The sequence below is a fragment of the Etheostoma spectabile genome, chromosome 18 (assembly GCF_008692095.1).
Source record: "Etheostoma spectabile isolate EspeVRDwgs_2016 chromosome 18, UIUC_Espe_1.0, whole genome shotgun sequence".
NCBI classification, from domain to species: Eukaryota; Metazoa; Chordata; class Actinopteri; order Perciformes; family Percidae; genus Etheostoma; species Etheostoma spectabile.
In genome coordinates this window covers 3,490,150-3,517,364 of record NC_045750.1, presented here as the reverse complement: position 1 = coordinate 3,517,364, position 27,215 = coordinate 3,490,150, and the positions used below count along the sequence as shown (strand labels likewise).

Sequence of the window (27,215 nt, the reverse complement as noted above, 5' to 3'; positions counted from 1 at the left end):
ATCTACGTCATTTTGACGTCTCGATTGCACTTGGCTGCGGCATTCAGGTCAAATCAGGTCATAATTAGAAGCAGCTGAGGCGATAAAAGCTTTTAGATTCCTATTTATACAGTATATCGGAGTTGGAAACATTGGGTATTTCACGTTTACTGAAAACACGCCACAGCAGTGACAACAAATCAGCGGCAAAATGCTGCCACTGCTGGCAACCCAAAATCTAATTCATTTCATTTAGTTAGTAAAGATTGTTAAACACAAATAAATAACACTAAGGTAGCCAATTCAGGCTGTTTATCTGGTGGGACTACAAGGCTAGTGAAGGGGTTTACCACCTTGTGTTGGAATAACTCATGTTTTGCCTGAATGTAAATAATGTTACATAAGGAAATTGCGGCTATTGAGCTCCAACTCCAGATGTTTCACTTAAGCAGATGAAGTAGGTTATTTTTGCCTCTGAGAAATGTTCATAGATTTGAAACCATGACCTTTTTTTCATGTAGCATTAACTTGCATTAACTTGAAACTTGTATAAAGAAAAATTCCTCTATCATGGCTGCTATAAATCTCAACATTTTACCCATTCCCTGATCCAAAACCTAACTTTACTTTAACATACACTTACTCTCATCTAGTCTAATCTAATCTAAATTTCCATTCGACACATTAGAATAAGATTTTAAAGAGTTAGCATTGACTTTAAATGACTTGTTAGATGGATTGTGTAGCAGTGAAAGTTGGACGATGATGGGGCATGTTCGCTCTCCACCATTATGCATCCGTCCTGCATGACTCTGCATTTGTGTTTTGTTGTGTTTTACAGATATTTCATGTTGACTTGGTAAATGCCACAAGCGCAGCTGAGGATGTATTACCCATTTGTTATGAATCAGAATTTAATCAGCACATGTGTGACAAACCAATTCAGACTACTGGTGGTTTTAACATTTTTGTGATTGTTAGGTTTGGAGTAAAAATGTTGTTGTTTTTGCACAAATATGCTCCTAAAAGTTGGTCGTCTCATGTGGCACAATTAAGTTATTTTTGATTTGTTTTTTTGCGTCCTCCTTTACTTTCTATTCTTCCTCCTCATCACACCTGCCTGATGTCTGGTTTTTGTATCTGTGTTGCTGATGTTACGTGAGCAGCATGAAGAATCAGTTTGATCCACCCGCTGGCTGCAAAGAAAAATCATAAAAAAGCGACCCGCATGAGAATCACGCACACTGAACTCACAGGTAATTTGGGACATTAGAATAAATACAACTTGGGTTTACACCTACAGCATGTGCTACCACGAATGGAATTCAAATTATGAACAAAAATAGCATTTGTGTCGATATAACTGATATTTACAGTACAAATAACTGAAAACATCTAACTTATGTTTCTTTTTCCGTCTTTCGGTTCCATTTCAGTAAAGTAAATTTCTGACCCTAGAAACGATTATTAAAGTCTATCATATCTTTATTATGACGCGTTTTAGTGCATGTATGATATTAAAACATTTTACAATGTAATATGCAATATTATACAGTATGAAAATATGGAAAATAAAAATATTCCTGTATAAAGGAACCGTCTTGGTACAAGATACGTCTTGATGCATTTAATAGACATTTAATGTAATGTAAAGGCGCATTCTTAAGTTTTAATAAATGTTGTGATATTTAAATACTTAAGTTTAGGCAACAAAAATACTTAGGGTTAGTAAAACATCAGGGATCGGCTTAAAAAGTCATGTAAAACTACTAAAACGAGGACGTAACAAGACGTCACAGATGTCATTGTGTCACGGACTAAGGTCCGTAAAACTTAATTTCTAGATGACCGTTGACTTTTGTCTTCACATGGGACACAATCCCCGGTTTCCTAAGTGTTTGTCTCTTCACTTTGTCAATTAACTTTCTAGTTTTCTCTAATGATAATTACTACAACCACAAGTAACAAGAAATTAAATTGCATAATCAACCCATACGGTCATTTTTCTGGGTGAGGACGGGCTGACACGCATATTAGTGCATATTACACTGTAGTGTGACACAAGAGATAATAATAATAATAATAATAATACATTTTATTTAACAGCGCCTTTCTAACACTCAAGGACGCTTTACAGACAATAAAAGACAGATACAGGGAACAGAAAAGTGTAAGTAGTTATAGATGTTATATAGATGAACAGAAATCATTTGGATACACGGAAACCTTTGGTTTAAGACAATATTAAAGCTTAACTGACGTTTTGTTCAGCCTGGACCATATTTTCCTGAGTTTTTGTGTCTAAGTGACTGATGGGAACAACCATCTTTGACATCGGTCCAGTATTAAGAGAGATCGCTGCAGTCAGCAACGGTGAAACAAGCTACAATATGAGTTAATAGGACAAATGTCCAGCTTGTATTTACCTTCACATAAGGGCTTGTTTTGCCCCTGACAGACTCAGATTAATATTCTAAGTGTCTGACAACATTATGAAAAGGATCCCTTTAGAGAAAGACCTTTAAAACCTCTTTGAGACCTTTCTGTTTAACCAGAACCAGCTCTGAAGTTGCTAGAGCTAAACCCACCAGACTCCATTTAAAAAAGCAATACTTTTAGCGTGTATACAGCCAACAACCTCTTAATCTGTAAACTATGTGTTTATTTTAACCAAAACTAGAGTTGTGATGGCTGGAAGAGTGGAAAGATGTTTTTTTTTTTAATGAAGTGTATTTTACAATGCTGAAATTACTGTTTATTTACAGAGTCCGATGGGTTTAGCGAAACAAAATTTTGCGCAAGTTTTTATGTTTTAAAACAGGACTGAACTCCTTAACTTAACTTTAAGTTCTTCTGAAGCAAAATTATCCAGCATAGGTTCATCACCCCTCACGCTGTTCCTCTCCCACCTGCAGAGTCATCAGTAGATTTTAACAGTGCATGACAAACTTTTGCTTCCAGTGTGTTCTTGTCTCATGAAATTTAATGAAATGAGCGTAGTGATCAAAATGCAAATGAGACTTGTGCTTTCCCAGCATGAAAGGATTACACAGAGAAGACATGACTGAAAACCAAAAGACACATTTACCTTGAACCTAAATGTTTTTGCAACTGGTGAAATGTTACTAAAGCACAGTTTTCACTATCTTAGTGAACGGTTGTTGTACACCTAATCCTTTCATGTTGGAGTTTGTCATTACACTGAATCTTTGTCGCAGTGTTCATGCTCATTTTGTGAAGTTCAGTGGCCCATTGTCACGTCCGTCATGGAGCTGTAATCCAACGTGTCGGTCTGTAATCTGTGCATGCCTAACCGTCGCGGCTGAACGCCCGGTAACTCTCCTGTCTGCTCCTAACCCTCTCGCTGTCTTTCTCACCTTTTCCTGTCTGTCAAAGTCCTTGCCATGTATGAGAATGTTTTAAAGTGCCCCACTCCCGGCTGCTCTGGACGGGGTCATGTCAATAGCAACAGGAACTCGCACCGCAGGTGAGTGAGCGGCCTTCAGCCGGGCCGCTAATAGCCGAATAACACAGATTTACAGTGCAGTGTGCTGTACGTTTGTGTGTTGTTTGATGGAGAAGTTTAAGATGAGTGTCATTTCAGTGCTAACAATTGGTAGCACTGTAGAAAATGTTGTATTTATTTCCCCGAATTTGGGGTCCCATATTGTAAAAAGTGAGATTTCCATGTCTTTTTTGATTATAAAGCAGGTTGATGTGCCGGATATATACAAATACTGTGAAAGAATTAAAACACTCAATCCACAGAGAAACACATCTGTACGGTTGCAATGTCACAACTCTACTACTATAAGATGAAGTTTCCGCTATGATGCCGTTACAGTCATTCCCCGCCTACAATGACGTTGCAGAGACTCGGAGAGCACTGATAGGAATGACCTGGAAATGCTGACCAATCAGAGCAGAGCAGGTCTTAAAGAGACAGGCGCAAAAATGGAGCGTTTTAGACAGAGGGTGAATACAGATATAGTCTGACAGACAGTATGAGAAAAATAAAGTGTTTTTTGAACATCAAAGCCCGTAAGCATGTTCTAGTAGGAAGACAAAATGTAAGTGTCAACTTGTAAATGAGCATGATTGGGGACCTTTAATTAGACTCAAATTTATTGTTGACACAATGTGTAAAAAAGAATTCCCTAACATTTCAAACACTAAACTAGGCACTTTATATTGAAAATGAAACATAAGTCCGCAAGTGCATTCTTCAGCAAGCTTCAAGTCGTCAAGGGCAACTCCAAGTGTTTATGAGAAATCTAAGTTGGTTGTCTTTTAGGCTCTGAATGCTGAGCATTAAATGACTTTCAAAGCTGTTAATAGCTGTTTTTACACAATTGAGACCAAGATTTGAAAAGGCCAAAACATTGTCTTTAGTCAAATCGTAAGACATCAAGTCTCTGTTGATTTCATTGGATAGTAAAAGTTGTCGTATCTTTATAGTTATGGTGGCGTGCTCTTCCAGATTTAAAATCCGTAGGAAAAAACAAACAAAGTTTATTACAAACTAAGATGCCTTTTTTCACCCACTAATGTTGCCGTTTTTGTCCTAGAATGAACTGTTGGATTTGCAGCGGTTATCTGGATCCTGATTCCACAAATTGCCAATTTCCTTCTAGAAAATGATCTCTGTTTCTATTGCCTTCATGCAGAAATGCTGGAACATTCCCCAGTTTAGATGAATGGGGGAAAAGGGGCTTGGATTTAAATAGTGCCATGATTGAGCTGAAGGTGTGTCTGCCTCACAGCAGCAGTTCAGCTGTTTAACAGGCAGAGCATCTTTCTCACACACACACACACACACACACACACACACACACACACACACCACACACACACACACACACACACACACTCTTTTGGATTATGTAAAGTGGTTAGGATTCACACTCATTTTCTCGCACATACGTAGAAGCTCGATTCACAGACACACACACACACTGTTTTATAAACCCACACACAGTCTTATTGGATCACACACTCTTACAAATTAGCTCACAGACAGCAGCATACGTGCGCTGGCAGACTGAGAAGCACACACGCACACACACACACAGACACAGACACACACACACACACACACACACACACACACACACACTCAGACGTGGCTGCAGGGTGTGTTATGTAGCACAGCTCCACTGGGAGAGGAAACAAAGCACTAGCTAGCTTAGCTTAGCTGCTGTTAGCTACCAGCTCACACAGCTTTCATGTCTTGCAGTCGCCATGGAAACGCTCTCATAGCAGCAGCAGCAGCAGCCGCTGCCGTGCTGATCTGTCACACACTCCTACCATCCTTAACAATGTGTGTGTGTGTGTGTCGGTAAAACAGCATTTCATTCCCTCCGAGTATGAAGTGATTATGAATTGCCCCGAGCGACAGAAAGAAGGAGAAGCAGGACTTTTAGTTTTTAAATACAATACTGTGTTTCAGGCAATCCGTTCCTCCTATCCCCTGCATCCACAGTGGAAAAAAACATGTCAGCAACATAATTTAGGGCAAACGGTCTCTACCAGAAATACCACAGAACCATGGGTCTGTTTGCTGGACAAAATGAGTTTTCAGGAGCAGAAACAACATGCTTCTACATTTCAGTCAAAAAAAGACAATGTGTCCATTGTCAGACATTTGATTTTTGTATTTCTTTGTTTAGAAGTAATGCACATGCCGTTGTTGCAGCTTCTTGCCTTTGTTCCTGTGAAGATTGAGTAAATGTCAATTAGGGACCGAAGCGGCTGCTAAATAAAAGTAATGTACTCTAATTAAAGCAATAATTGCAGGTACAGCGAGCGATGGGACGTATTAGACTGGTGTGATCTGCATAGCGGCCTCTGGGGTCACGCCTGACGAGGAACGGAGAGAAACTTGCTACAAATTCCGAGGGTGTTGCTTACTGACGCTCGTCTTTGGGATTTGATGTGAAGTGACACGATGTTATAGAAGTGTTTTGACTGCGAACGCTCGAGAAAATAGTTTTGGTGTGCATCAGTCCTCGAGGCTTTTTATTTCCAGCTGTGAGTCAACCAATGAGTGAACAGGCAGTCAGAAAGGAAAGACCTCACCAGTCACTACGCAGTAGTTAGTCGTTGAGCAGTTAATAAAGAAATCACTGTACAAGCAAACCAGTAGATGGTATAACCAAGGGGGTCAGCCTCTCCTCTCTAAGCGTAGCGCCCACGGCGCCATTTTAATGCTACGAAGCACTCACCCGCCGTTAGCGTCCCATTGACCGCCATTCCTTTTTACGCCACTTTGACAGCGAATAACTTTACATCTGAAATGTTTAAAGACTATTTGTCTGTTGTTTATTTCTAAAGAAACATGACAGTGTATAAAAGGCTATAGAACCTTGTAGCTCACGTTTTGGCTCCGTAGCAGACGCTTTCGTAAAAATAGGCTAACGATTGTGTCATAACCACGCGACTTGCTGTCGCATAGTCGACAAATCACCGTATTGCCAGGAGAAGCACGCAGACAGTTTGGACTTACATCAACTGTTTAAGTTTAATTACTTACATTAAATAGCATGTTAGTTAGCAGTAATTAGCCTGACAAGGCTTTACGTGGTATAATGATGGCCTAAACAATGATCACCAAATTTCTCTCTCATATTAGTCCTCATAACCACGGAACCACTTCGGCAGAAAAGGCAGTCGGACTGACTGACTCCCCGAGTCGGTCAAAAAGGGCCTCGAGACGTAATAGGTCTCCATAACAGCAGGCGGCGCTAATCTGTATTGTTGCCCTAAAAAAAAAATCTAAACCAGACCGTCATGGCGGTTCGTTCTGAATACGATCTCGGTTTCTGAAAACATTTTAAGGAGAAGTAGGCCGTGCAGTTGCTGAATCTGTCTTCATTTCAGATCGACAAAGGTTGGTTTAAAAGAGTTTCGTCAGATTTTGAGAGACTCCAGTCACGCTCATCCCGCTCCTCGTTTCCAGGTTAGCTCTCCACCAATCAGATTGGTCATTGAGTCCGACTGCCCGCCTTCTGATTCAACATGTCAAATCGGCCGAAATGAAGGCCACTGACGACGGCACAACACACACACCGAAAAGACTCAAATCACAGATAATCGGCCTTAAAAGACGCCCTGCTTCTTGAAATGTGGGCGCAACACTACCAGAATGCATTGCACTCCTTGCTCATTAAAGACAATGACTGGGAAGCAGGGAAATGACGCTGCCAATGGACATGCACCATTAGTCAGTAAAAAAGTCAAACCCTCAGTCAGTAATCCAGTCAAACTTTGAGTTTGTAAACCAGTCAGTCAGTCTTTCAGTTAACCAGTCCCACATTGTTGGTCAGTAAAGCAGTAATGCAGTCATCACACAGGCCATATTAAATCCATAATTCATTTTTAACTGCTGTTACTGACAGCAGAACTGCTCTTCAGCCAGATGCTTTGTGTGTGTGTGTGTGTGTGTGTGTGTGTGTGTCCCTCCCTCCTCCAGTCTGTCTGGCTGTCCCATCGCTGCCGCAGAGAAGATGGCGAAGGTCCACGAGAAGATCCTCCCGACTGACAGCGGCAGCAAGACCAATCAGACGTCAGACCGTGTTCTCAGGTACCACCAGACCCACGTTGAGCGAGACCAGCTTTAAGATAACGGGTTTGAATAATAACGATCTGTTTTGTCGTGCAACGAGGCATTTAAATCTACACATATACAAGAAACTTGAAGAATTTACCATTTGTTTCTTAAATCAGGGATGCTGAATGGTGCAGTGCAGTCCCCACACTCAGCAGCTACGGATCATGTGAACTCTAATGACCTGGGGACGCTCATTATTGCAGTAAAGCTGTGAAACAGTCCAGCCTTGCTTAGAAAATGTCTCAAGATTTCATTTAATGTGTCTTTTACATAAAAGGATGTCAAATGGTGCAGTGAAGTCACCAGCACATTAACTCAGCCCTGTTCCCTTTCTGGCTTGTCTGGGAAGTAGGGATGTAACGATAAACTCAATTTAGGTTTTTTTAGGGTTGCGATAGGATTTTTTAACAGAATCTCGAACCCATCTTTTGCTTCTGGTTTCCTTTCAGGCCAATGTGTTTCGTCAAGCAGCTGGAGATCCCTCAGTACGGCTACAAAAACAACGTTCCCACCAGCACGCCGCGCTCCAACCTGGCCAAAGAGCTGGAAAAATACTCCAAGACGAGTTACGACTACGGCGGCTACGACAGCCAGCATGGCGGCTACGGGAAGAGAGGCCCGACACCCAAGTCCCACCACGGGCGAGACACCTCCCCGAAGGGATACGATGGTGAGAAAAACCCATCAATCATCATTTATTCATCCTCTTTGTTCAGGAGTTGACTTTTCCTGGTGGAAAGAAATGTGTCATAGTGGGTGGCAACAACACACAGACGCTGCCTCTCCAGTAAAATACTGGAATTTGAAATGAAGAATAACAAGTAGTAACGAGAATACGCAGGTGTCGATATTTATCTGAAAAATCTGTCAAATTCTTAATCCTGTTTTCTGTTTATTGACATAACAAATTCTCAAGCTCCGGCAAACATAAAAAGACATTGAATTGAATTCATGGTGTTTTTAATCTTAATTCTTTAAAAAATCTAAATGAGCCTAAAAAACAGATGAATTAAACCTGCAAAATGAGCCCGCAATGTAGGATTTCCATTCATTTTTCCATTGTAGGGAGAACATCACACACACCCACACACACAACCACACACACACACACACACACACACCACACACACACACACACACACACACACACACACACACACACACACACACTACAGTTCTCTTTGTTATTCCGTAGCGCTGAATACGCGGGTGTTTTCTGCCTCTCCACATGGCTAGAGTGAAAGCAAAGCAGAGTTATGGAAATGCCAAACCAAGAGCCTGTGTCCTCTGAGCAGTGGATAGAGAGAGAGGGAGGGAGGGAGGGAGATTTAGGAGGCGAGCCCTGTGTCTTTGGCTGGGAGCCATTAGTGAGACGCAGGCAAGAGGGAGGCTTTTTAGACGAGGTGTCTGCGCTCCCCTCTCCGTCACGACTCCCTCCCTCTCTCCTTTTCCAACATCCTTCCCTCCATCAGCATCACTCCAGCCGGCCGAGCCCCGATTCAACCATCGCACCAGCACACATTCGCTGTTTCTTTCTCCCGTTTTCTTTGTTCCTACTGCTGCCTCTCTTATCTCCTCCATTTGTCTTTATTTTCCTCTCCCCTTCTACACAACGCGTCTGGTGTTATTCTATATTTTTATTGTTGTCAACTAATCAGAAAAAGCAAAGCCAACAATGTGTTTATCTGTCTTTCGTTACTTTACGACTTCTCGTCTGTTGCTCGAAACCCATTCGATCCATTCGACATTTTTAAATTGTTGTTAGGCAAAAAACACTTCTCCATATTTCATCATTTACATTTTTTTCATAAATCAATGCTATTTGCCACCTTTTACGTCTGTCTGTGAGTTCTGCAAATATTTAAACAGTGACGAGGCGATTTCGTCTAAGGTATAGCTCAAATGTTTTCAAATGAGCCTTTTTCCATTTCGTGTTCAGAAACCTCAGATTGGACCTCAGATTGGTCAGATAGTCTAGCTAGCTGTCTGGATTCACCCTGCAGAGATCTGAAATCCACCGGGGGTTAGAACGCCAACACAAAGGAAGAGGAAGGTTAATAGATACGTCCGGATACAGTGCTATAGACTAGTGTTTGGGTAGTAATCTCACTCAGTGCAACAATTTGGCTCAATGATGTTTATATGGCACAGAAAACGAAATTATATCCGGCTGTGATACACACACACACACACACAATACTTGTTAGTAAATAGTTCACTGTTGGCATTGGACTACTACAGAATACCAGTCCCTTTCCCTTTCTGTTCATCAGTCTGTCTAGTTGCTCGTTTTCAAATGCATGAGAAGCTCTTTTTCAAATTTTTCATCCATCTGCTGCACAGTTTGGCTGAACGCCAGCCCCGATCTAACAAATCAACCATACGCGTGTGTGTGTGTGTGTGTGTGTGTGTGTGTGCCTCCTCTTAGCTAAGCGCTACTGTAAGACGTCGAGCCCGGCCAGCAGTACGACGAGCAGCTACGCTCCCAGCACCAGCAGCAGCCTGAGCTGTGGAGTCGGAGGCGGCGGAGGAGGCGGAGGAGGAGGAGGAGGAGGAGGAGGAAGCAGCGCCAGCAGCACCTGCAGTAAAAGTAGCTTTGACTACACCCACGACATGGAGGCGGCCCACATGGCGGCCACAGCCATCCTGAACCTGTCGACCAGGTGCAGGGAGCTCCCGCACGCTCTGGGAGGGAAACCCCAGGACCTGCTGACACAGGTAGTCTGGGGCGGTGTGCACAAACACGCCATTCATCACACATTCATTCATACACATAAAAAATACAACCTTATAATAATTATCAGAACGTCACCTTGACATTAACCATGCTGTTGTCCTAGGGTAAAATTTGACCCGTTTACAAAACCTTTCTGAATCAGAACTATGACTAATATTGAAAAAAAATACAAAAATACAGGAAAAAAAACAAATCAACAAAAACATTCTTTTTTCAAACGCTGAAAAAAACAAAAGCAAAAAACATCACAAACATCGGAAAAAGTGACACAAAAAAACCCATCAAAAACATTGTAAAAAGCGACAATTTTTTTAAAAAAAAATGACTAAAACATAATTTTAAAAAACGTCAAAAAAGTGACAAAGAATTGGAATAAAATTGACAAAATACTAAAATTGACATTTCAATCCAGAAAAACACAAAGGTGCATGGTCGACGGGAAGACAACAAGGGTTAAAAAGATCAGTGCTGTAGTACTTGAGTCCGGTCTCCAACTTAGGCGTAGAGTTTGGGGGGGGAATTTCTCCCCTCCAATATTTATAAAAGATAGATTTGTCCCCCCTTCAAAAAAAAGAGGTAAAAATTCAGTTCAGGGGGTATGTACTGTACATCCCTGTTACCTGTAAATATGTTTTTCAACAATTTCAGACACCCCTTTATGGAGCATACCATCTTATGGTCCATTGTCATCGTCATTTTAACGCTTCCCATTAATTCCCACGAAAGCAGTCGGTAGAGTCGAGGGACTTGAGAAGCGGGGCGTCGAGTCGAGTTTAGCACAGTCTCATTCTCTAATTAATTTGTTGTTGAGATGTACATAATTCCTAAAAAAATATCCCAAAACTCACGTGAAGTTTTGAATGTGCTGAATGTTTAACAATACAGGGGAACAATTAAAAATAATAACATTAACAAAAAAACAAAAAAATTGACCAGAAAGATGGAAATTAAGACTTGACTGTCTCTCATTTGGACTCGGTCTTGACTTGGACTCGGACATGACTCAGTCTCGACTAGTTCTGGTCTTGGACTCCACAACGGTTGTCTTGACTACAGCACTGAATAGGATATACCGTATGTTAGATATCAAATAAAGTCTTCAAAATTAGATGGTAAAAGTTTGACTAATGCTCATCATGGAGAGTTGTCACAGAAGAATTCAGGTTTATTACAACTTTAGTCTGACTTTGCATTGTTTCGACCATCTTTTCTATCAGTAGTGATAACAAATGTACCCACATACCTAAAAGTTGAGATCTGGGAACGGGTTGAAATCACTAAAAGATGGGTCACGAGCAGACAGACGTTCAGACAGGTTGTAAACTTCTTTAGAAGAAAAAACAAAGGCTACTGGTAATCAAATTTGACCCAAACTGTCTGTTTTAAGCATCAATCGCAGATTTACAGATTCACGTCTTGGTTTAACTTTGAACTACTAGGGATCATTACCAACACTTCATGTACGCACATTTGCTGTTTTACCTCTGAAAAAAGTAGTTTAGATAATCTGGATAAACTGTTTCTTCCCATGTTTTCCATGTTTCCAGATCTCAGCAGTCAACTTGGTGAGTACAATGTTATTATTACCGCCAGAAATTAAAGCCTAAACTATAAAAACATAACCCAAGTCCAATTTAGACGAACATTATGCTTTAAGGGTGCGTTCATAGTGGCATTGCACGAACCCAGATCTGAAACAGGTAGTCTGAGATTGATATAAATCAAACTTTTGCACGATACCCAGACCGATACTGACATTTTGAGGCAGATGTTGATATTTGAGAATGGAGAGGGAAAATCTAGCGATGATATTTCAGCCATAGTTTTTTTTTTTTTACAGTAACACGTAACAAACACACATTTTTCACAGATTTTATACTTGAAGATCAGTTTATCAGTCAGGTGGAGCACTGGCGACTGTAAACCTGGCCATGAGGGTATTCTGCATATCTTGAGATGTCAAACTTTTAACAGAAAACTGAACATGGGACATGAAGTTTGAAGGACGTGGGTATTTAGAGGGAGGGTGCATGGGTGGTAGGATGTACATGTAAAAACTACTTTTTCAAACTCCTCCTAGACCGTAGGTCTGATTGGCACAGAATTGTCCACGTAGACTCAGTGGACGCTCATGAATACAACTCAACAAAATAATTTTGATAATCCAAGAAATGCTGTACAGGAACAATTTCCTGTAGGTGGCAGTCAAAACAGGAAGTGTTCCTCCACTAAGACTATGTGCAAAAACAAGGGGGTAAGGGCTTCTTTAACTGTCTGTGTAAAAAGAATTTAAACAATTAGCAATATAGCAATACATCCAAAACATACTTTTGGAAATCCTAACCCTGAACTGCACAAAAATGTGCATTTAGACTTGTGGACCCTGATGATAAAAACTTAGCATATGACTTTTGATAATCCAAAAAATGCAGAGTTGTAGATGAACAACTTTTTGTAGATGGCAGTCAAAAGTATTCTGATGACACGACTCAGTCATTCGCCATGTTCCCTTGATGCTGTTGGCAAAACATGTAGCAAATCGACCACTACGTAGCCCCGTTTGTCAGAATTGTGAGAACATGCTAGGTGGGCATTTCTTGCAAAATCATGAAAAACTTAAACAATATTTTTCCGAACTACTCTTCTCTCAACCTGCAGCCTGCATCCTGTCGTTGGGCATTTAGGTCCGACTTGCGTTGCTTCCGCGGACCGGCGGCAGCAACCTGCTCTGTGGGCCTTGGTTCATAACTGCTTGCAGTTCTAGTATTTAATCTGTAACTTTTGAGTCCCCTAACTTTATGAAAGTGCAATGAAAGATTTGTGACCAACTTAGAAAATGTTGCTTTGATGCACCGACCCTCAAGATTGTCCCCCCATATTGTATTCAGTTTAAGGCCAACCAGCGATCATCAGATCCTTACGCTGCCTCTCTCCATCAGAGTCCAGTTGGCGACCTGGAAGACAGCGGTGCGGTGGAAGTGGCCGGTCAGCCCAGCGGTCCAGAGGACAGCGGGACGGTGTTGACCCCCCTGGAGCCGATGTCGCCCCAGCGGCAGGCTCTGCTCAGCAGCCGCTGCTACCAGCTGAGCGAAGCCGACTGCTGGGACCTGCCCGTCAACTACACCAAGATCAAGCGGCTGGGGGACGAGCAGGACCACAAAGAGGTAACGGGAAGGTCCATGTTACGTTACTCTTGCATTGTCAGACCTTCCTCCACAGCGCTGAGGAGGAAGGTCTGGCCAGTCCACACAGCTTTCTGGGATGGGAGGAAAAACCTGCTCTGGTTTATCGGCATTTCTTTAAACCGATCACAATCGTCATGGGCTAATCGGACGGAGCAATGTAGCAAATAGCCTCGGGAAGGAACTTGTTTTGGTGGAACATGTGTACATTTTAAAGTATTTTTAGTCGTGCAACAGAAAACTTAGTTTGCCTGATAGCTGTCTGGATTTACCCTGCAGAGATCTGAGACGCAGGGAACCATATTCCTCAAAAATCCACCGGAGGATAGAACACCAACGCATAGAAACCGGAAGGTAACGGACATTCGGTGGAATTTCCGGCAGCACCGAAATAATCCCGGAAATGAAGTGTTAATATACATTCACGTCACAGAAACAACATCAGCAGATCCGTCAGTGATTTATATCCAAAGTACCTCAGCAGTTTGTAGATGAACAGTAATGTTTGCACACATCAATAGATTCTTGGGGTAATTTCTATACAATAGATTCCGTTAAAACTGTTCAAAGTTTCAGTGACCACCTTAAATCTTTAATTTGCAGATGAATGTCAGGTATATGCATTGAATAAGTGATATGAAAATGTAAAAATTAAATCACTTTTCCACCCAATTGAAGCTCTAAATGCTGGTCATGCTTCCACACTGCCACCTAATTTAATATTAAGGCAGCCTGTTTCCTAATCAAGCCAAGTAAGGATAATATGAGGCATAAAATTGAGAGATTTAGGGAGTCTATATTAAAGGGCGCAGGCATAGATTAAGAGATGATTGCGCTTTAAAAGCTATTTAAGGGGATGATTGTCCAGTGATGCGTAGCAGAAAAGCACCACAGAGATGTTGTGGACTTTATTTTGCAAGGGCGTATTTTTGGTTGCTGCTACGCATAATTTTTGCATCACTTTACATACATAAGAGGGAATTTTGTGGGTTTGGAAAGGTCCAGTATGTGTGTATGTACAACTTTGCTAACAAAAGGCATATACACTGCACAGAACGATGGTGCTTGCCAAAGTTGTACATCCCAGTATGATTTTTGTTGTTATTCTTCACCCTGGAGCCACTAAATAGAAATCGTTCAGGACTGCAGCCAAATAATATGGGAAGAAAAAAACAGAGACCAAAATTGCTGTAAAAGAGAAAATGTTGATTAAGTTTTAAGAACTTTGATATTAAAGGAAGTGTGTCACAGCCAGTGCAGAGAGGGAGTTTAAATGCTATAAGTGACAATCAGGCGGCATGAAGATTATCTGAATCAGATCAGGATTTGTATTCACCAAACAACTAAGAAAGTTAGGAAAGGAAAGAATAAGACATATTCTCAACGGGGGCGGAGGCAGTGCTACATTTACGGAAGCTACAGCATGTGTACGATTTTCCAAAAATGAAAGTTGCAGAGCAAAATACAACTTCCTGTTTTGTTCTCCAACTGTTTTCATCATTCTGAAACCGGAACACATCAATTGTCTTATGTTAGTTTTTTAAGTTACATAGCGTATGTAGGGTAGGAATTGGGTGTAAAGGCAAGGCAGCTTTATCTGGACAACACATTTCAGCAACAGGGCAATTCAAAGTGCTTTATATAAAACATTGAACAGCAGTAATGAACAATTAAAAATATAAAAACAGATAAAATACGAGAATGAACAGTGCAGTGTTAGAAATTCCCCAAAAATATTTAAAGAAAGGCAGCATCCAAAAGAAAGGTCTTCAGCCTTGATTTAAAAGAATTAAGAGTTGCGTTGGACCAGCAGTTTTCTGGGAGTTTGTTCCAGATATGAGGAGCATAGAAACTGATTAGTCCTGACTCTGGGGACAGAAAGCAGACCTTTTGTGCTTTATAAACCCCAAAAATATTTTGAAAACCCAAATTTTTTGAGGGACAGGAAGCCAGTGTAAGGACTTCTGAACTGGAGTGATGTGATCCGTCTCTTGGTCTTTGTGAGGACTGGAGGGGATGTGATCCAGTCTTTGGTTTAGTGAGGGGCTGGAGTGATGTGAAACCCCTTTCTTGGTCTTAGTGGGACTGGAGTGATGTGATCCAGTCTCTTGGTCTTAGTAGGACTGGATGATGTGATCCAGTCTCTTGGTTTAGTGAGGACTGGAGTGATTGATCCAGTCCCCTTGGTCTTAGTGAGGACTGGAGTGATGTGATCCCCTTTCTTGGTCTTAGTGAGACTGGAGTGATGTGATCCAGTCTCTTGGTCTTAGTGAGGACTGGAGTGGGATCCATCTCTTGGTCTTAGTGAGGACTGGGGTGATGTGATCCATCTTGGTCTTAGTGAGACTGGAGTGATGTGATCCTTCTTGGGCTTAGTGAGGACTGGAGTGATGTGATCCCCTTCTTGGTCTTAGTGAGGACTGAAGTGATTTTGATCCCCGTCTTGGTCTTAGTGAGGACTGGAAAGGGGTGTGATCCCTTTTTTGGGCTTAGTGAGGATGGAGTGATGTGATCCCCTTTTTTGGTCTTAGTGAGGACTGGAGTGATGTGATCCAGTCTGTTGGTCTTAGTGAGGACTGGAGTGATGTGATCCTGTCTCTTGGTCTTAGTGAGGACTGGAGTGATGTGATCCAGTTTCTGGTCTTAGTGAGGACTGGAGTGATGTGATCCCCTTCTCTGGTCTAGTGAGGACTGGAGTGATGTGGATCCAGTGTTTTGGTCTTAGTGAGGACTGGAGTGATGTGATCCCTTCTTGGTCTTAGTGAGGACTGGAGTGATGTGATCCCCTTCTTGGTCTTATGAGGACTGGAGTGATGTGATCCCTTCTTGGTCTTAGTGAGGACTGGAGTGATGTGGATCCCTTTCTTGGTCTTAGGGGAGACTGGAGTGATGTGATCCCCTTTCTTGGTCTTAGTGAGGACTGGAAGTGATGTGATCCGCTTTCTGGTCTTAGTGAGGACTGAGGTGATGTGATCCAGTCTCTTGGTCTTAGTGAGGACTGGAGTGATGTGATCCAGTCTGTTGGTCTTAGTGAGGACTGGAGTGATGTGATCCACTTCTTGGTCTTAGTGAGGACTGGAGTGATGTGATCCAGTCTGTTGGTCTTAGTGAGGACTGGAGTGATGTGATCCAGTCTCTGGTCTTAGTGAGGACTGGAGTGATGTGATCCAGTCTCTTGGTCTTAGTGAGGACTGGAGTGATGTGATCAGTCTCTTGGTCTTAGTGAGGACTGGAGTGATGTGATCCCCTTTCTTGGTCTTATTGAGGACTGGAGTGATGTGATCCCCTTTCATGGTCTTAGTGAGGACTGGAGTGATGTGATCCCCTTTCTTGGTCTTAGTGAGGACTGGAGTGATGTGATCCCCTTTCTTGGTCTTAGTGAGGACTGAAGTGATGTGATCCAGTCTCTTGGTCTTAGTGAGGACTGGAGTGATGTGATCCAGTCTCTTGGTCTTAGTGAGGACTGGAGTGATGTGATCCAGTCTGTTGGTCTTAGTGAGGACTGGAGTGATGTGATCCCCTTTCTTGGTCTTAGTGAGGACTGGAGTGATGTGATCCAGTCTCTTGGTCTTAGTGAGGACTGGAGTGATGTGATCCAGTCTCTTGGTCTTAGTGAGGACTGGAGTGATGTGATCCAGTCTCTTGGTCTTAGTGAGGACTGGAGTGATGTGATCCAGTCTCTTGGTCTTAGTGAGGACTGGAGTGATGTGATCCCCTTTCTTGGTCTTATTGAGGACTGGAGTGATGTGATCCCCTTTCTTGGTCTTAGTGAGGACTGAAGTGATGTGATCCAGTCTCTTGGTCTTAGTGAGGACTGGAGTGATGTGATCCAGTCTCTTGGTCTTAGTGAGGACTGGAGTGATGTGATCCAGTCTCTTGGTCTTAGTGAGGACTCGAGCAGCAGGATCTGAATCAGCTGCAGCTGTCTGATGTTTTAGGGAGACCCAACTGAACGCACCACTAAACAGCAAATACTAATCTTGAAACCTGTGTTTAGTTTACAGAATAAATGGCGATATTTATATTTAGTATGGCAAGTGCAGACAATGGAAAATGAAATTTGATATGTTTTGTGCTGCTAGTAGTCACTTTGAAACTACTACATATATACACACATACAGTATATACACACACACACACACACACACATATTACATTTATACACATATACATACACTGTATACATATCTATATATACACATACATACACACAGTATATATAGTCATATTCAAAATAATGTCATTTTTATATTATAAATACACAGTATATAATATATATTATATATATATATATATATATATATATATATATATATATATATATATATATATATATATATAAACACTCCAGAACATCTGAGACCCTAACAGGCACCCTTTTTCAGAGTATTTTTAAGATGAAAAATGTGAAAGCATTTATTCTAGGGGCAAACACAAAAGGAGTTTTTTTTTTTACTCGAGTTTAAATTCTACTTTTAGTCGCTTGATAAATAACCGGCTGATGGACGGATGCAGCGCTGCTCTCCTGCAGCCTCGGTGCGCTCTCGTGTGGCTGGACGCAGCACTGCGTCAGCTCAGCTCACGCCCAGCAGCTTTCTGAATGAACGCTTCAGGAGCTCCAGCACGGTGCATTAAAATGCTGAATTACACCACTAATACATAAGTAAAACACGATAGATCATCTGCACGCTTTAAAATCCTCGCAGATCTGCTATCACACAGAGCAATCCATGCAGCAAATAGCTACATTTGCCCCGTTGGATTCAGAGCGCTGAAGTGAAAGGTTTTAATCAGGAGAGTAATTGCGTTTGTTAATGAATCACGACATTACTGAGGAGCCTGGAGCTGATGGGATATTCTTCAGACAGTCCTGAACGATTTCTGCTCCCGAACAGAGGGGGGGGTGGGGGGTGTAACGTGTGGACTACAGAGCAGAGACTACAGACTGCAGTGCTCACAGACACAAAGGCTTCTGTGCTTCTGTTGCAGCAGGACTTTAAAATAGTTAACTGGAGCTGATATGTCTCACTGAAGTATTTATTCCATATACTCCGACTTTTATTCCACATACTAAGACCTTCATTCCATATATTCAAGGTTCATTCATTCCATATACTCAGACCTTCGTTCCATAAACTCAGACTTTCATTCCATATATTCAAGGTTCATTCAATATACTTTTATTCCAAATATTCAGACTTTTATTCCATATATTCAGACTTTTATTCCGCTACAACGGTCACCATGCCACAATGGGCTGATCTGGTGGTGCTGTAGATGTGTACATACATAACATCAAAAAGAAAACAGGCTCTTGAGATTGTCAAGACTGTCCAACTATAATAATAAATAGTCCAATGATTCCTTTCCATTTACTGAACATCACATTTATTTCAAAGCGAAAGCAGTTTTTTTTTAACTGCCCCTGTAGATTTTCTTTGGTCTGAATCAGAAATGAACAGAACTTGATTTCCATATTTCTTTAGGCATAATTATATTGTGATTAGGGTTGCGACTGACTTTTATTTTCTAGGTGACTTATAAGTCCTGTAAAATAAAATTCCCTTAGACCCAGTGTAGTCTGAACAATAAAAATAATAATAATAATAATAATAAAACCTAAAGATATTCTGTTTATTGTTATGTAAGATAAATAAAAGCAGCAAAACATCCACACGTTGAAGCAGGGAACTGGAAATATTTCATTTTGTTCCGTCGATGGACTTAGTGTTTCAGCTCTAATCGAGATCATAACTGTTAATTTTTATCAAAATGAAGAGATTCCTTTTCATTTAACAAAAGATTAGGCTTTATACATAAAATGACATTATGTGGTCATTTATTTCTTTCCTATAAGAATAAATACACCTTGCCACCAAGCATGCATTGTTGCAGTAAAGACGAGCAACAAAACACACGTCGTCACAATTTCAACTCGACTCATGGAACTGTGGACCCACTAATGACACACTGCCGTGTATTTTAATCATGTTGATCAGAAAAGCTACGTAAACACACTGAATAAACACCAAAACTGTGTTTTGCTAAAGTTAAGCAGTGAACAAAGAGGAAGCTTCTGGTGTTTGAGTGACTTTTAAAAGGTTTTAAATGGCTTAAATTACCACAAAAGTGTTTGTTCAGCCATGTGACAGAAGTTGTGATCGCTCATACATCCCGTTAGGGGTTAAGGGAAAAAAGTAATCTAAAAAGTAAAGCTGTCCCACAGAAGATAAAATGACAAACTACTTCTTAACAACAGTAAAATATCTGTCTTCCAATAAAATGTCTTGCCGTGTTGCAAATGAAAAACCTCCCAGAAAGTTTTTCCCCTCACCAAAACCAAAGGGAGATGTGTTAACGTGTTCCCTCGGAGCCCGTAGTGACGTGTCGTAGTCTTCTTATTTCTCGTCCCTACACCAGAGCGACGAGATGGATCCCTTCCAGGAGCTGCTGGACGAGCAGCGCTACCCGGCCGAGGTCACCATGCCCAGCCCCAAACACCACAAGTACCCGCCCTGCAAGGAGAGCAAGAAGGAGCTCATCACGTAAGACTCACTACATGAACATGTACTAGTCCTAACCATAACCCATGTCCCAAATGGGAAACTTTAACTGCAGTCGGTAGTCTGAGATAAAAAAAAACACATGCAAACAACGTACAAATAAAAGAAAACACCACACAACAATACAAAGACCTGAAATACAACAATGTTTCCTCTACGTCATGTATACAACGCAGTGTAGGGGGTGGTTTGTGCTGTCTAATATGGACTACATAGTACAAATGTTGGGTTTTAATTTTAAATTCGGACTCAGAAAAACCCATTTCCAGTTAAACGCACAACTATTTGGATCGTTTCCAGTTTATAAAATAAGGATTTCCCTGCATTACTAATTGAGTAGATTGCTTTTATTACTTTAAGAACATTTTCCTAATTATACTTACATACTTTGACTTAAGTAACATTGTCAATGCAGGACTTATACTTCTAACAGAGTATTTTTACAGTGTCTGTTATTAGTACCTTTACATAGGTAAAGTATCTGATTATTTCTTCCACCACTGCTCATTCGTACCTCAAACCAGCGCTTTCATAGGACTACTCAGCCGAAGCCAACCACACTTCACTTTTTTTGTTGTCCCTACAAACTGGCCTGGAAGTTGAGCAGTACATATAAACATAATTATAAAAACACAGAAGAAGAATGTATTTTTTATTTAAAAGCTGCTCATCTCAAAGACACAAGACAGAAATGTTTCATTTAAATGGATCAAGTGAGGATGTTGTTGGTGTTGAGCGTGTGTCTCTTTCCCTGCTGCAGGTTGTCGAGCTGCCAGCTGGCCGACAAGAACATCCGCGGGGTGATGACGCCCAACCCACAAGAACTCAGGTGAGACTACAAAGTCAGTACTCCTGATGTTCAGAGCAGGGCTGCAGTCAGGAACACTGAACCAGACCCAGCCTGGGGTCGAAAACAAAACAAAAAAACGTATTTCCCATGTCTTTTCCGAACACATCGAGGTCAAGAAAAGGACTTAACAATTCCTCAGAACCATGCGACAATACAGGTTGTTTATTCCTACTCCCTCTAATATGATGCACAGGAACGTTTTTTCATATCTAACCCAGAGAACGTAACATGTTTTAAACACGTAAAACGGTCGCAGTTTGGTTAGGTTTAGAAACAGATTGTGATTTGGGTTAAAACCAGACTTCAGGTTATGCAGGGTTAGGATTGGGTTAAAATCCACCACTCGGGACCACTGGTGTGAATAAAACACTTAAAAACCTCCTTAAAGACACATGAATGCTTATGTTTTTTCATTTAAGAAAATGACTGTAGTTTGTATTCTTTTATTTCCTCTGCTTAGCAAATGGAAAATAGACCTATCTTAATTCAGCACAATGTTATTTGCATTGATTTAATCCTTTTGCTCTCTGTGCCTGTAGCCTACATTTCAATAAATAAATCTACATCCCTTGATGATATTAATCTTTATATAGCCTACCAATCAATTGTTTTTAAGCGCAATAAACACGGAAAATATTTGCCCGGAACTTTTCACCATTTGACCGGTAGAATGAAACCTTACAGGTCACATGACCGGCATCCATTTTGTCTAGTGGAAACAATGTGACGTGGGTACGTTTGTTTGATAAAGTTGAAAAAAATAACTCGCCATATACTGGTTTTTTAAAACGAGACACGAACCCTAGTATCCTGGGTGAAAGTCCTGTGTTAGTTTGAACCATCAACCCCCTCCCCCTGCCTCGTTGGTGCTCTTGTTCTTCGTCAACTGACTTCTTTGCTCCCGTCATGACTACTACGGCCACTAGAGGGCACCCCCACTTTAAACGCAATCGTAAATACGAGTTGTAATTGTTGCTTAAAGAAAGAACTTATTTTTTGGGGGGAGGACAGTCTTGGACAAAGACAACTGCGTTGCTCAGAGAATCCGACTGTGCTCACTCCTTGCTTTTTAATTTTGCAACTCTATGCTAAAGGTAAGAAAGGAAGCATTGAAGCGCCTTTCATTAGCATTTAGAGAATTCTGCCAGCTCTTATCAAAGCTGCCACTTTACTATCGGGCCAACTCACTCAGTTTGGAACCTTCCTAAGCAGAAAAGACTATTGGTCTGCAAGTCTGAGCAATGTGGAGGTTACAGAGTCCAAATGGGGGTCAAGTCCATTGTTCAAAACCAAGACACTGTTAACGTTTGTGTCTCAGGTGTCCAACCCCCGGCTGCGATGGATCCGGACACATCACTGGAAACTACGCCTCCCACAGGAGGTACAGTACCCATCAGACTACAACAGGCTGCAGCCACGCATGGCACTACAGCCAATAAAGATACAGCCCTTCACTGTTTATGTCTTTCTAACTTGGTCTTCTGTCCCACAGTCTGTCCGGTTGTCCACGAGCCAAGAAGAGCGGCATCAAAATCCTTCACAGCAAAGAGGACAAGGACGACCAGGAGCCAATCAAGTAAGGTTTCTATGCAGCAAATGAGCTTTTTTGGCTTCACTTCACTAAGTCACTCCTGTTTGTTCTTGGCTTTGGGCTTTTGTCCTGTTGGAAGTTGAACCTTTGGCCCTAATAGCGCTGGATCAGGGTTTTTTATTAAGGATATCTCTTCACTTCTTCCCACAAATCCCACATCACCGTTTAATCGTGCCGTGCAGGTAATGATATAAGAGAGCGCTTAGAATTAAAGCCAAACAGTTCAATCTTGGTTTCATGACACCAGATTATTTTATGTCACTGTCTGAGAGTCCTGCAAACTCCATGTGTCTGTCACTTCAATCAATGGACTCTCATCAGATCTAGGAAGAGTCATTTGTTCTAAGCTTCTTCCATATAAGAAGGATATGCTCTTGGGAACCTTTGATGCAACCTTTGTGCCTCGCCACAATCCTGTCTCTGAGCTCTGCAGGCCGTCACGACTCATCAGCTGTCAGACCTTATATAGACAGGTGTGCGTGCCTTTCCAAATCATGTCCAATCAGTTGAATTAACCACAGGTGGACTCCAATCAAGGTGTAAAAACTTAAAGAGGATCAAGAGAAATGGAAGGCACCTGGGCTAAATTTCAAGAGTCATAGCAAAGGGTCTGAATACTCCTGTTAACGCGATATTTCAGTTTTTGAAATCCTGGTTTTTGTCATGGGGTAGATATATGTATATAAATAAAGGATGAACATTGAGTCAACAAAAAAGTATACATCTGCAAATTATGATTATTGCTATATTATGTAGGATTAATTGGTCATTTTTTGAGCCCATTAAAGGCCAAAAAATGATGGAAAATATTTTTTCAGCCCAAAGTCTAAAAACTTCTTGTTTTGTCCAACTAACAGTCCGAAACCCAAAGATGTTCAGTTTACAATCGTACAAAACAGAGGAAAGCAGCAAGTGATTGTTGATAAATGACGATTAATTGATTATTAAAATTGTTGCTGATAAGTTCTGTGTCTGTTGACTAATCGATTAATCCAGCAGTAGTTTGAAAATGTATATTTTGAATTAAATTCTGCCTCTGGAACTCAGTTTTTTTGTATTGATACCATTTTTATGACTAAATTCAAGGTTCATATTTCCTGGTGTGCCAAACAGAAACTATGACTCTCTGCCTGTCCTGCTGTCGACAGACTCATCAATCTACTCTCTCTTAACATGCTGCCTGTGTGCGCTGACCTTTCTAACTTTGGAAAAAATATATATTTTGGAGAGGAAGCTGTGGTCGGTCCTCCACTTCACCTCTGGCTCCCAGCAGGCCGAGTCCGCTAAAGGTTAGCGCCAGCGAGCGTTTGAGATTTTACTTAAAGCAGAGCCATAATGTTAAGCCAATAGGAGCTCGTGAATAATAAGTTCAGCTAGTGTCAGTCTGCAGCCAGCTGTTGTTGCCACCTCTGTTCCCATCCACCATCATCGTTAGCGGTGGAATCATAATTAAGCTTAACCTGAGGTCGGCTGGAGAGCAGCGCGCCGGCGCTCGGCTCAGTCTAATCAGCACAAATGTCACGGCGAAGGGCGTTCTGGGATACGGGAGGCCGGGCAGCCTGGCTGGAAGTCGAGGAGGTTTCACCGGCAGAGCAAGGGGTGTTGTCCTGCTCGCCGTTACACCGCTGAGGCCTTAGGGCCCTGGAGGGGAGAGAGGGAGGGATATTGTAGGTGAGGAGGTGAGTCCTCCCTCCATCAAATGAGTAGTGAACAGATCCTTTTTTTATCTGCACCACTTTTTCATAGCTCAACAGCTACACTTTGCATTTACTGTACTGTAGAGGGATAACTTTTACCAAAACATTATCCAAATCCTCCATCAGTTTTTAGATTGGTTTCAATTCATTCCCATTTGCAGACTTTAAACTTACAGCAGACACATCATAGTCATGGTCAATAACTTTTCGCCAGCTTTGTTTTGTCAAAGTTATGTTATTGTAGCTTGGAAATGCAATTGAAAGCCAGGACCATTCTTTGAGGAGACATATTAATTTCTCTTACACCAATCCAAATTTGGAGTCCGACTGATACTCTGCGGCATATGTATTTTATCACTTTTGGACAGTTTTTTTTGTTAATCATACGACTTGTAGAAATTGCAGTGTATGCAATGACATTTAGTATTAACAAATACATAATGTACAATTTAACATTAGGGTGTGTATATTTATGCCCCCTGTATTTTAAGGAAGAACATTTATTTATTATTACATTATTTATTCACAAAGAAAATTGGTGTCCTTAAAAGGTTGGATTTTCCTAAATTTTGTGAATTAAGGCATTAAGATCAATTTCCCAATTTTTTTTTCCCAATTTCTCTTTTTAACCCTCGTGTTGTCTTCCCTTTGACCATGCTAAACATTTTTCCCCTTATCTCAACGTTTTTGTTGCTTTTTTAAAAGGTTTTTTATGAAGTTTTTTGTATTTTGTATTTTTTCTTCTTCAATTTTGCCGCTTTTCCCAACATTTTTCCCCCGTGTCGACTTCCTTTATTTCGTATATAAAAAAAAAAAAAAACTCTGAAAACGGGTCAAATTTGACCTGAAGACAACACAGGGGTTAATCAAATTTAGCATGGGTGTGTAAACTTTCTCAAGCCACTGTAGCTGTGTCCCGTAGCAATGCTAGAATATACGTGTCATTTGCTAACAACTATTTATTTGGACCCAGGCTCTTTTTTCGGGAACAAAATTGTACATTCGAAAGTTACATCACTGATGCTTGAAATGTTAGAGTTAGTTCAAACGTAACATCTCTGATGTCTCTTTCTTCATGTGTTCTCAGTCTGAAATTGCGCAAAGACGGTCGTTAAGTAGACACGAAAGGCAGCACTAGATCGGCTTAATTAGTGAGAAGAAGAGTCCAAGGAGACGAAAGGTAACGTCTCTAAAAATAGAGTCGTGAAGGGTAGAGACACTGGGGGTGATCACGAAAGGAGCACTAACATGGACTAATTAGTGGGAAGGTAGTCTAAAGTGGGTTAGGGTTTTATCTGTCTTAATGCTTTTATTTTTAACTATTTATACCTCTGTTTTATCTGTTTTATCTGTTTTTTTTAACAGATTTTATGTAAAGCACTTTGAACTGCTCTGTTGCTGAAATGTGCTCTACAAATAAAGCTGCCTTGGCTCGAAAGTACTCGGCATGCCTTCTCGGCGGTGTAACAGTAAAACCAAAACAAAGGCATCCTAAATGCTGACTGTGACGCTCCGTGCCACCTTCGTGTGTTTCTTCTTCCCCTCAGGTGTCCTGTGCCGGGCTGTGACGGACAGGGACACGTGACGGGGAAGTACGCCTCCCACCGCAGCGCGTCAGGCTGCCCCTTGGCGGCGAAGCGGCAGAAGGACAGCTACGTCAACGGCTCGCAGTTTGTCTGGAAATCCGGCAAGACAGACGGCATGAGCTGCCCCACACCAGGTTGCGACGGCTCGGGACACGTCAGCGGGAGCTTCCTGACGCACCGGAGGTGGGCGTGGCTCTGTGTCATTCTGTTTCAACTGTATCACAGAAATTAGATTTTGATGCCACAACTGTTTTAACTGAAAGTTGTTGTTTTTTTCCAGCTCTGATGTTTATGCTGATAATCATTTTGCAAATCATAATACACATACATAGTTTGATTTTTTTTTTTCCTTACAGGCTGTACTGATTTTTTTCTTTTCAACCCTTATGTTGTCTTCCAGTCAAAATTGAAACTCAACACTTTTGTTGACGCTTTTTTAATAGATTTTTTTTTTTTTACTTTTTCTTACGTTTTTGTTCCTTTTCCAACACTTTTTTCAGTTTTTTTCACTTTTGTTGACATTTTCAACACTATGTAACACTAACTTATTAACTTTAGTTTTAAAGTTATTTTTTGAATTTATGGTCAATAAAGCTCATTTATAGTAAATTATACCTAATGTTTGAGTTAGAAAAGCAGAAATAAAGAATTCTTTAGACTAAAATTAAAGGAATGGATGTTGATGGATAATCACAGACTGGAATATGTCAACTTTTACTCAATACCATTTCAAAACCACTTCAACTTTTTTCTAAAAATTCTTTGAAATTGAATAAGACGCCCCAAAAATTTATGAAAGTAGAGATTTGTACTTGCCAAAGAGCGTTGTGTGGATTCAATCATGTTATTTTGGGTAATTAAAAAGAACATTGATATAGGAAAACGGGTCAGTTTGACCCGAGGACAACATGAGGGTTAAATTAGAATCAGCTAGCACAGACACGTGAACTTGAAGCAGATTGATAATCCATTTGCAGTGAAGCTTTCGTCAATGTGTGTGTATGTGTGTTTTATTTCAGTCTCTCCGGTTGTCCCCGTGCCTCCTCGGCCATGAAGAAAGCCAGGATGAGCGGTGTGGAGATGCTGACAATCAAGCAAAGAGCAAGCAAAGGTCAGAGCCAAACCTAAACCCTAACCCTGACCTAAAACAAATGTATTTTGTGGCTGCCCGATCCATACCAGATACCGGATCCTTTCTACGCATATGCGTAGATGGTTGAGGTTAGGAACTGACCTTGAATGGTTCAGTTCAGGATAGCCCATTGGTCAGGGGATAGGACCTGAACGGACTGGGTTTCCGGTACGGCTCGGGTAGTAACAGATATGAGCAGAAATGCTAAGGGTTGCAAATTAGCCTTATCTTGAAAGCATGTATGCAAACTGTGTCATGTTATTGTTTTTTTGCCTTATCCCTTACACTA

The 27,215-nt window shown here is 41.1% G+C and overlaps 1 protein-coding gene and 1 long non-coding RNA gene across 10 annotated transcripts in view; one reads left to right on the top strand and one right to left on the bottom strand.

The window, feature by feature from the left end:
* The window catches only part of myt1la (myelin transcription factor 1-like, a), a 78,923-nt gene that overhangs the window by 42,775 nt on the left and 8,933 nt on the right, over nt 1-27,215 (top strand). For 6 of the 9 annotated variants that reach the window (XM_032542738.1, XM_032542737.1, XM_032542736.1 and 3 more), the window contains 12 exons: nt 3,376-3,466; nt 7,451-7,561; nt 8,038-8,258; nt 10,017-10,306; nt 11,873-11,890; nt 13,265-13,489; nt 19,901-20,052; nt 20,831-20,899; nt 22,239-22,301; nt 22,413-22,496; nt 25,756-25,983; nt 26,814-26,905. In XM_032542738.1, coding sequence (XP_032398629.1) covers nt 3,376-3,466; nt 7,451-7,561; nt 8,038-8,258; nt 10,017-10,306; nt 11,873-11,890; nt 13,265-13,489; nt 19,901-20,052; nt 20,831-20,899; nt 22,239-22,301; nt 22,413-22,496; nt 25,756-25,983; nt 26,814-26,905 — 1,644 coding nt within the window. The remainder of the gene's footprint in view (nt 1-3,375; nt 3,467-7,450; nt 7,562-8,037; nt 8,259-10,016; nt 10,307-11,872; nt 11,891-13,264; nt 13,490-19,900; nt 20,053-20,830; nt 20,900-22,238; nt 22,302-22,412; nt 22,497-25,755; nt 25,984-26,813; nt 26,906-27,215) is intronic. The other 3 variants (XM_032542743.1, XM_032542740.1, XM_032542741.1) reach the window with 2 other exon arrangements.
* LOC116706156 (uncharacterized) lies at nt 6,366-27,083 on the bottom strand. The gene is made up of 3 exons (XR_004336159.1): nt 26,995-27,083; nt 9,664-9,667; nt 6,366-6,376 (listed from the first exon to the last, which is right to left on the bottom strand). It is a non-coding gene; the product is annotated as an uncharacterized LOC116706156 (long non-coding RNA).